Here is an 11,468-nt window from a genome sequence, read left to right as displayed (position 1 = left end):
TTGGCATGTGGTGCTGGGGGATTGAACCGCGGTCCCTGATGCTTTTGCTAAGCTTGTTCTAAGTAGGTGCTTTAGACCACTGAGCCATCTCTCCAGCCCTTAAATCTCCTATATTTTATACCATATTTTTACTCCATGTTTCTTATTCTCTGGGTTTGTACTGATTCAGTTATTTAAAAAAAGAAAACTTCATAAATCCTATTAGTTTGATAGTTACAAATTATTTCTAAAGATTATAGTCACCTTAAAAATGAATTCATTAAATAAAGTCTAACAGTTGTTCCAGATAATACAAGAGTCTTAAGACTTTAATTTTTTTTCCTCATGATTAATATGCTTGGTTTGTGGTATATTTTTTTAACCTTATAAAAAATTACTTTTTTCTCTTTCACCATTTTCCTTTTGACAAACAGCCTTTATGATTTTTCTATAGTAAAGGTTTAAGTCTGAAAACACTTCTCTTGCATTTGATTTTGAATGGTATTTTCACTGGATTTAGAATTCTGTTAAAAATTATGTTTTACTACTGTCATCTAGCTTTCATTGCTGCTGTTAAGAAGTTAGCTGTCAATCCAACTGCTGTATTTTGAAGGTAACTTACTTTTCTCCTGGTTAATTTTAATATTTTATTATTGGTTTTGTGTACTGTCATTACAATACCACTAGGTATAGAATTCTTTTTGTTCATTGCTATAATTTGAATACTACCACCAAAACTCATGTTGACATTTAATCTGCAGTGTGAGGTACTAAGAGGGCAGATAATCTGAGTATCATATTTGGAAGACTCTGGAGGAAATTAACATTAAATGATGTATAATGGTGGGACTAAACTGGGTCAAGGATTTGTGAAAACAGTGTTCCATGCTGTGCGATGCCTGGCACAGGATTCTCACCAGCAAGAAGTGCTGGCACCTGCCCAGCCTGAGGAGTCACAAGCTGAACAGTGCTCAGTCTGTGATATTGAGTTAAAGTCTTATGTTTATTAGGCCTCCTGAATCTTTGACATTGCTCATACTTTTTGGTAAATTATCTGTGAAGATTTCTTCAAATATGTAACACTTGGGCTGAGGGGATATAGCTCAGCAGAATAAGTGCCTGCCTGACAAGCACAAGGTCCCAAGTTCAATCCCCAGTACCAAAAAAAAAAAAAGTAATACTTTTTGTTTCTATTCTCTTCTATGTATCAATCAATACTCACTATAGAAAAAGACCTAAAGCAACATATACAAATACATAAAAATTTACAAGATTGGCTTACAATGTCTGCCCACTGAGTCAGATGTGGAAGAGTGCAGAAGGTCTGTCTGCACACTGGAAACCCAAAGGATCCAGCCCAAGGCCTGGACCTCTATTTAGTGTCCTGTGAAGTCTTTATCAGAAGGATGAAGGGTCTGCACTGAAGGCTGCAGGGTCTGAGCTGGAAGCCAGGAGACGACATCAAACGGAGTGAGAAGGTAAAGGTGAAGACCTGAGATCCTTTGGTGAAACAGAAGCAGCCTTCCTCGTTGCCCCTTTGTACCATTCAGGTAACAGGTCACCCTAGGTTGGGCCTTTTGGCCAGTAAAACTCAGCCAAATCCAGAACCCTGCTGATTCAATTTAGCTGGGTGCTTTTTACTTAACCTGACACACGTAGATAATTATCACACTCTGTGGCTCCAAAAACTACAAAGAGAACCTTTCACTTTAATCCCTGTAACCACTGCCCCAACCCCACTAAATCAAAGGCCTTCCCACTAAGCTCCATGTCTAGCTCGTTTTTTTTTTTAAATAATGTTTTTTTGAGACAAGGTCTAAGTCATTAAGTTGCTATGCCAGGCCTGAGCCCGTGACTCTCCTGCCTTAATCTCTGACAGTGCTGGGGATCCAGGCATATGTCAGTATGCCTTTATCTTCTGGTTTTCTTCTGTGTATACTTTTTCTCTTTGCTTTTACATATCATTCTTGATTTCCTTCCAATTTATTTTATTAGCTCCAAGGCTATACAGATTCAACTACATCTACGCTGTGGTTAAAACCATCCATCAGGCATTAAATTCTGACCGGATTTTTCAGTTTAGGAATTTCCATTTGTTTCTTTTTCAAATCTTTTATGTAACATTTTATGGTTTCTACTTTTCTTCTAAATTTTTTTTTTTAAGTTTATTTATTTATTGTGTGTGTGTGTGTGTGTGTGTGTGTGTGTGTGGCCAGCTCAGCCCACCAGGGGGGCGGGGCTGGCTGGCATGTGGTGCTGGGGGATCGAACCATGGTCCCTGTGCTTTGGTAAGCTTGTTCTAAGTAGGTGCTTTAGACCACTGAGCCATCTCACCAGCCCCTCTTCTAAATTTTTTAAGCATGCTTTTAACTCTGAACATAATGAACATCATTGTCTAATAACTGCCTGAGGATTTGCTGCTGTTTGTTCTTTGTGCTGGTTTTTTTTTTTTTTTTTCATAATTTTATTGAGAAATATATAGCAATGAGACAGTTTCAAATCAAATTGGTAGGACAGGTCCAATAATTAACACATTGCATATTGTCTTCCTAGTGGTTATTTGTTGTACAAGATGCAGACATAATATCCTATTTACAAATACTATTAGAACAAATCACTCTATTCACTGAATTAAGAGAATGTAGCTATATAACTATCCTAACCATTTTGAATACATAGATACAAAATGGTCATTCATCTGTATCCCCTCTTTTTGTTTAGTTCCAGCAGTTAAATATTATAGGTGTGTGAACTCAAAAAACATTCCAAAATAGTCCAGTAGTCCATAATAGTATTGGGTCTTCTGCTTGACTGGCAATGTCAGAAGCTGTTGACCTGAGTCCCCTACAGCTCAACATAACAGCATGGCTTTACTTCTTATACTTCGTTTTTATACTTTTTTGCTGGATGGTTAAGACCAAGATAAAACAAGACCTATGTAACAAGAATTGTAGCTTTTGGATTTGATAAGGTCAAATGCCCTCAGGATTTATCCTGAGACCCCGTGCCTCAGATTGTAGATCCTTTGTCAGTGTCAGCCATGGGGATAAGGCATGGCCATTGCTTGGCCAATATGCTCTCTGTGAAAGTCTGAGAGAATGTTTTCTCTCCATGTGACTCTCCTTAGGCATACTTTACATCATTGATCACTTTCCTCTTTAGCCCCATAATCTCCTTGATCAGAAAATCTGAGGCACAACTGAGTTACATGATGTTACAGTACAAGTTCTCATATGTCCTGAGTCTTAATTGACTCTGGAAGGCTAGAGCCAAAATGTTGGCTTTCCTTGCAGCCCTTAAAACTGTTTTTTTTGTGTTGGTTCTTGCTTACAGTGTCTTGTCTTCTCATGTGGGTAGTCCTCTTTGATTATGTGTTGGACATTCTATGTAAATATTATTTATAACACCTTTTTTTTTTTTTTTCAGGGAAGCGCTTGTTCTACTGAGCTTACTTTTTTTTTGGTGGAACCAGGGATTGAACTCAGACTCTTGCACTTGCCAGGGATGCGCTTATTCTACTGAGCCATCTCTCTGGCCCCTAGATTGATTGTTTTCTCTGATTTGTAATGTTTTTGTCCAAACAAGAAAATGGTTTACAAATATTTTCACTGTTTATGGGCTTTCCAACTGTTAGTTCCCTTTCTTTAGGAGTACAGAAGTAGAGTTCAGACCAGATTGAACTTTTTCAGATTAGAACAACAGAAATATTTCTGCTTGCTAAGACTCAAAGGAACTTGAAAAATAGTTTTCATCAACGCAGATAACAGCTATGGAGGACATAATATAGCTTAAGAAATAGCAAAGTAATGCTTAGCAACTCATTAATAATAAAGAAATTTTAAGATAAAAATTGACAAATAATTTTAGGAAAAAACCTGAAAAAAATCTACATGATCCAGAATCAAAGGGATGCATTTATTTTCTTACCATTTTCTGCCAATGGGGCAAGAACTTCAAAAATCATTTCTCTCTTGTCATGCTCTACCTGTTTCTTGAAGAGTTTGACCAGCTCTTCAGCAATGTTCGTGCTGGCAAACTGTTCTTTACTAGACTCTGCAAGACAAAGGGAAAAAATTTAGATTAAACAAAATAAACCCAGAAACTTGTTTTCTACTATTTGCAATACTTGGTCATTTTGTACCACTGCTTAATACAAATGCTCTTCACATATAGAAACAATCAAATTGATTTCTTAATGCGCCTGAAAAAAAAAAAAAAAAGTCTAAGGCTATAGCGATAATGTTCTGAACCAAGAATAGTTGAAGCTATAAAAGGTGTTTACTAGCATAACATATAGGTAACCATAATAAGAATAAAGTTACTAAGTCCTAAATGCATAGTTTCAAGGTTTTTAGCCAAAGAAAAAAAATTCATAACAGATGGCATTTAATATGAGTCCTTTTTTTTTTTTTTTGGCAGAACTGGCGATTGAACTCAGGCCCTTGCGCTTGCCATAGATTGCATTTAAATGGCAAAAGGCTATCACCATTTAATTTTCAGCACTGTTACACTTCTGCACTGTTCTTGGCAAGACTATTTGTTGTGTGATGCTGGGATCAAATCTAGAACTTGGTGCACACAAAGCAAGCCCTCTACTATACACGAACCCCACATTGCTATTCAAAGGGCAATTCTTCATACATTCCCTCTTACCTCTTCAGCAGCTCCAAACTCTTCCTTACTCCAGAAAAGCAGCATTAAAAATGCTAATTTCTCACATAAATGAAGAGTTCTGACAGTGTAGTTCTATAGCACAATACTTATTTATTATGTGTGAGGCCATGAATCTGACCCCTAACATAGCAAAAAAACAAGAAACAAACAACAACAACAAACCCACCCACCCACAACTGGAAGCAAATGAGATTGACAAAGGTGAGAATGAGGACCAAAATGGTCAGAAAGCAAAGATCCCAAGGAGCAGAAATCTGTAGGCATTTAGTGGAAAAGGAGAAGCAATTATGGAACAGGGCAAAAACTAACATAACTGTAGGAAAAATCTAGTTTACTGTGGAAAACACAAAGGTAGGCAAAGCTGTCTGCTTACCTTTCATGTGCTCTGACAGGCCAGCATTACACCAATACCCTGTGCTTTATGCTGTGTGTTCTGTAGTGCTCAGGATGGAATCTAGTTTCTAAGGTATGCTAGCCACACACTCTACCATAGAGCAACCTACATCTGCAATATCTATGTGCTGTTTTCTGTTCTGAAATTATTTTTTCTTACTTGTCCAGTTAAAACTTCCATTTTCCAGCTGCTTATAATGTTTTGATCTCCCCACAGTAACATTCATTTAATAAGTAAAATGTGCCATGTACTATACAGAAAAACAAGATATAAAACTGAAAAGTAGTTTACACAAGGTGATTTGCTTTTAAAAAGTTTGGCTATCTCAAAGAATATTAATGTCTAGAAAGGGATGGTAAGCAGAGATGAACCTATGAAAAAGTTATGAAACAAGTACTTGTACTTTATTTCTATGGTTTTTTTCTTCCAACAAACCTTTCACTTTTTGCCCCTGACCCCAAGACTAAGATGACTGGATTCAATATTGAAACACTTCTTTTACTTTTTCTTTTTTCTTCCTTCTTAATTTTTTTTTTTTTTGGCGGCACCAGGTGCACTTGCCAGGTAAGCACTTATTCAACTGAGCTATCTCCCCAGCGCTTCTTTTACTTTTTCAATCCCATGTTTATAGTAATCCCGGAAATCTACAGGGCTTAATAAAAACACTGCTGAGAAATCATAGGCTGTAAACTATTGGTCTGTAAGTGTGCATGTAGTCTCTCAACAAAACACTTCTAACATTTAGCAAATAGAGATTTAAAAAATTTTGCATATTGAATGATATGATTCAAATGTACAATTTCTCTACATGATGTATTTTGATTAAAAATTTATTTATTTATTTGATACAAGGTCTCGATATGCAGCTCAGACTCAGTGATCCTCCTGTCTCAGCCTCCCCAGCACTGAGATTACAGGTATGCACCACCATGCCTGCTTTCAGTGGCCAGCACTGCATGCAGTACCAGGGTTGAACTCAGGTCCTTGCACTTGCTAGGCAGACGCTTAGACTACTGAGCTATCTAGCCAGCTCTTGTCTATATAATTTAAATAAACTGTCTTTCATAAATTCCCATCCTAGAAAAAAAGCTTTTCTGCTACATAAATGCTTTTAGTTTTTTTAGTACCACAGATAGAAGTCAGGACCTTGCATGTGCTAGTCAGGCACTTAAGCCACTGAGCTATGTCCCTGGCTCTACTATATAAATGTGAATTCATATTACTAAATAAATCACCAGGCTGGATTAAATGTAAGATCAGAACTTCTTTACTTCATAGGGCTGCTGCTATCAAGGTAAAATTTAAAACAGATCTAGGACCTTTACTTAATGAAAGTGCAGACTCTCACAGGGACTACCCTCTCCCATTACTATCATTCTTCGTACATTTACTTCCCTCAAAGGACATATAATAATTATAAATTATATTTTGCCTTGGTTCTCACTGGAGGAATGAAGGAAAACAATTTATTATAGTACAGTGAACTAACAATTTAAATCCCTTTCCATGAGGTTAAAGAAGAATTCTCAAAAGTTCCTGGACCTGAAGTACTTACAAGATTTACACACATAATCATACAAGAAGTAAAATGATTCTCAGCAAATAAATTTTCATACGGCAGAGCCTATTTAAAGATCATCATTTCCTTATTTGGTACTGACTTTTTCTAAGATTAGGTAAGACAAACCTCATCAGCTTTTGCTTTCTTCTATGTATTTTCCGAAACTTCAAAGGTGGAGAAGCCTGGGGATGTAGCTTAACAGTTCCTGTCTGGCAAGTGTGAATTTGTGAGTTCATTTCCCAATACCATTCCACCCCTTAAAACGTGGAGGGACCATTACAGGGTACAGGATAACTGTGTTGTAGAATTTATTTCCTAGAGCACCAGTGTCCAACAGAAAAGTTGGGAAAAATGAAAAAATGATGCTACATATATACTTTTAAATTTTCTTATATTCACAATAAAAGTAAAGAGAAACAAGCAAAATCAATTTTATTATATTTTATTCTGCTCAGTAAGTTTATATTATCACTTTGATAAACAATATAAAAATACTGACATGACAGGGGGCATTACTTTCTTCATACTGTCTTTAAAATCCATCATATAGTTTTTACTTGCATGATAGCTCAATTTAGATTATTTGTACTTTGATGTTCAAAAGTTGCATGTAGTTTGTGCCTACTGTACTATATACAGTGCAGTTCTAAGAAACTATTGGGTTGAAGGCAAATTCAGATGGATTTCAGTTACTCATGTTTGTATTTCTTGAAAAAAAAAAAAAGCTGATGCTCTCAATAATGTGATTACAATTGATTTCTGTTTTATTTCTACCAGCTATTCTGGACACACAGTCCAGAATTTTCTTAAATTTTTTATTTTTTAAAGGGAGTACAAAATAGTATTAAAACAAAAACATTACAAGTGATACAGAATTTCACTTAACAAGTATGAATTTCACAGTATTTGTTGCAATGCATAGTGTTGTCCTTCAACTATTGTTCATATTACCAGATATATGTATGTAAATTGGAAGAAAAAAATTAAAACAATATATAACATACATGGATGTATCTCTTTCTCTCACTACCTCTCTTTTCCTCCTCAATTCAGTAATTCCTTCCTTTTGAACAGGTTCACTCCCTTATCTATTGTACCTTTCACATTTCCTTTCAATAATGGGAAAAAACTGTGAAATAATAAAGGAATGTTTATTTCTTCTTGGTTTCACAGTTGATGGGGACAACTGTGTAAATCAAGACAATATGAAAAGCAGGGGAAAAATAAAAAATGAAAAACAGAAAAGAAAAAATTCAGCAATACAACAAAATCAACTGAATAAAAATGATATTTAAAAACAACTTGGGTAAATACTCATATTGTCTTAAGCTTGAAGTCAAAACAAAAGTAGCACTGTGTAGTGTGTAGGGTGTAGCATGCAGGGACATGAATTTAGAAAAAGTAGTATTACAGACTTACTGATTTTATTTATAAAATGGAGATAATTAATAGCACTGTTCAATTATACTTATTGTATAGTTTTTTGCATAGTTATAATAAAAACACTGCATAGTTATAACAAAAATATAAATGATAAAACAGTAATTTATTCTGGACATAATTGTGGGGTAAATTCAAACCATAAATTGTACCTCTCTGCTGAATCATGCTAAGGACAGAATAAAGGGAGGTGAAATGGAGAAAAAAGAATAAAAAGTAAAACAGAAATTGAGAGTGCTCATGTGTCTCCAGCATTGGTCTGATGTCTGAGCAACAGTCTGTTTCCATGTTCTAATTTCCAAGGATTTCTCTCAATTGTTGTGAGGTAATAAATATATGAAAAACTCATGTTACTTTTTGTGATTTTATGAAAAGGGAAAGAACCTCTTCATCTTATAAACAAATAATACATGCAGAATGTAATAAATTGTAATTTAATTTTCCCAGAACATACAACTCACTTTCAAGACCGTTCTTCAGGTTAAAAATACTGAAGTCAAGTTAAAATACTCATCTCCATTAAATAATATACACTGTAAACTTTAAAAAACTTTGTTGGGTGCTAGAGAGTACATACTGAAAACCCCTAAATGTTAATGCTTAAATAAGCAAGACCATTCCAACTATAAACACAATCATAATAGCTAATTGAAACTACTTTTTAAAAATGTTAAAACAAATATCTCAAATACCTAATTTAGTAAAGTAATATAATCTAAGTGGATTCCATGTCAATGCATAAATTGTTAGTACATTAGTAAGTTAATACTACTTGTGGTTCAGGACCAGAACTTACCAAGTTCTGCCAAATTACCAAATGCAACCAGACACATTTCTGTGAGAGCTGCATTGTGGCAGTGGATGCCTAGTAATGTCACTAAGGTAGGGATGACACCCATGTTGATAAGCTGTGATTGAAGGGAATCTGCAAGAAAAGAAAAAGAGAAGAAGACAAATGTTCACAAATCAAATAGCACCATAAGAAGGAAATACGTATCTTCTTTAGTACAAACTGAGTCTTACTTCATTACAGTAGAAGAAAATGAAGTTCACTCAAAATTAACTTGGAACAGTTAGAATATACTAATTAGTTCAGGAGAGATTTGAATCTTTTCTATGACCAAAAAAATTTAGAAACGAAAAATAGATTTAGGATATATAAATAATTAAATAATGCCATTAGATTTTAAATGAAAAGGTTAGACAAAGTAACATTTTCTTCTAAGAAGTCACAGAACATATGAAAAGATTAAGAAAAACAGCATGTAAAAACCAAGAAAGGAAACAAAAATCCTAAGATCTTTTAAATACAGTATCTTCATAATAAAAATTGAACAGTACATGATACGAAAATTGTTTAATTTAGAGTATTTACCAGCAGAATGTTGATGACTGCCAGGACAGAAACGGAGTTTAATAAGGAAAAAAATGAGTTACCTATTTTTTTTCTTTTCAAAGTTTTACTTATAAGTGATAGATCATCTATCTGAGTGAAAAGGATGGCTTGAAATAAAAAAATGAAGTCAACATGACTTTGTCATCACTGCCTTCATTTTCTGAGCAACTAATTGATTTCAAGGTTTTAAACATGCCTTGGATTTCAACTGTGGCTCTTCATGGACAATTACAATAAAACGTCTGTAACAAGGTTGAGCACAGCCTAACCAAAATGAAAACCAGAAGTCCAGCCTCTAAGAAGCTAAGAAGAAAAAAACATTTTTTAAAGTTACCTATTTGAAATCTAAAGCCAGAACTCCTTACAAAATATATTTCCTCCATAGCATAAATGTTTCACAGGGCAGGCATGTGATTATCAGAAAAGAATACATAAAGGCAGAGCTGCAGCAGCCTGGTAGTCTTTGCTGTTAACTACTCCTGGCTTTTAGAGTGAGGTTTGAAGAAATAGCCAGTAGAAACTTATTGTTCCTGAAAAATAGTAGATGTATAATTACAGAGAATTATCTGATTGGTTGTTGGGGGCCATGGGGCCTATTAACAAAACAGGAATGTAAGAGAAACCTGAGAAAAAGGAAAAATGACATTTAGAGTTCAAATAGAATAAAGTAATTTTAAATTTTATAACACAATTATGAAGCTGATTCTAATTGGAGTTAAAAAGAATACATATCTAACAAATTTGTTTTACTACAGTGATACAATTTTTTTTCTTGAATATACAACATAGCAATCGACAAATAATTCACAATACTGACAACCAAAATATTTATGTTACAGATGATATTGTTATACCTGTATGTTACAGGGGCAGAATACTTGCATTATGAATATAGTGCGTAAAATGACCATGCACCAAGGAGCTTTCCAGATTAGGAATCATGATTACTTACCAGTAAACAGAATTCTTTATTAGTGGATCTCCTCTGCATATCCTTGTTCTTTAGCAGTACTTTTAAGTATTCATTTTTGACTAGCTCATCAATAACTGCAGAGCTGCTGAATCATTAGAAATGTCAGGTACGTAAGCGTGAGCACTAGCGCATGCATTGAATGTGAGTCAAACTCTGCTCTCTGTCTGCATATATGTAAGCATCACACACCCCCTCAGTACTGTTGGTACAAACTTCATAAAAATCCAACAGTCTAGGGACATCAGGGGAATACATTTTATGAAGTAGATAACAGGAGAGTGTCACTTAGAAGATGCTCCTCAAAATTGCTTAACTTGGCACCCCAACCACTATCTTGAGCTGCCTTTAAAATGTTAAAAATTTTTGGTTTTTAGAGAAGGGCAAAATTTTCAGAAATGTTACAGTGCTTAACAAAATCTCTGGCATACAAATTGCACCAGTAACATTTGAAAGTGTAGCAAATCAGGAGGAAAAGCAGCATGGCCAAATGGCAAATAGTGTTAAGTTGCCATAATTCATAAAAGTCAGGTTACTTCATGAAAATATGTTTTAAAACTATTCAGGAGCCAAATTAATTATATACTCACATACAACACACATACCACACACAAGGGAAAAATATTTAATGGCCCTACTGGGTAAGCTTTTTTTGACTAATCGCGTGCTTTCTTTTATATCTTTATATGATGACAATGGATACAACAAACTCTAAATTTGTTTTTACATTGCACCCCCAAATTTCTCCCTGGAAAATAAAGGTGCAGAGTAAAAAAAGATCTTCACTCAAACATACTGATACAATTTTTCCTTTTGTGGAGTAAGAGGCATCCTAGAATATGATTCTCAAAGTGAGTGAAATGCATTCAGAAGATCAGGAAGTCAAAATTCTCTGGATGATGTAAAAAGAATGGCAAAACTGCTGGCCTGTTGGCCTGAACCAGGACAACATTGAACTATGCTAACTACTGTATTCTTCATCATAAAACAGGATACTATTTCCAGCAATTAAAAAATTGCATATAAATATTTTCATTACTTAAAACACTTGGTA

The 11,468-nt window shown here is 34.7% G+C and overlaps 1 protein-coding gene across 4 annotated transcripts in view; it reads right to left on the bottom strand.

Moving 5' to 3' along the window:
• Rap1gds1 (Rap1 GTPase-GDP dissociation stimulator 1) overlaps window positions 1–11,468 on the bottom strand; it is a 149,668-nt gene that overhangs the window by 33,072 nt on the left and 105,128 nt on the right. For all 4 annotated transcript variants that reach the window (XM_004640637.3, XM_023700593.1, XM_023700592.1 and 1 more), the window contains 2 exons: window positions 8,845–8,973; window positions 3,907–4,032 (listed from right to left, as the gene is read on the bottom strand). In XM_004640637.3, coding sequence (XP_004640694.1) covers window positions 3,907–4,032; window positions 8,845–8,973 — 255 coding nt within the window. The remainder of the gene's footprint in view (window positions 1–3,906; window positions 4,033–8,844; window positions 8,974–11,468) is intronic.

Source organism: Octodon degus, unplaced genomic scaffold (assembly GCF_000260255.1).
Source record: "Octodon degus isolate 3935 unplaced genomic scaffold, OctDeg1.0 scaffold00125, whole genome shotgun sequence".
In the NCBI taxonomy this organism is placed as follows: domain Eukaryota; kingdom Metazoa; phylum Chordata; class Mammalia; order Rodentia; family Octodontidae; genus Octodon; species Octodon degus.
The sequence above is the reverse complement of the archived record's forward strand: the minus strand, read 5'-3'. Positions and strand labels throughout refer to the sequence as shown.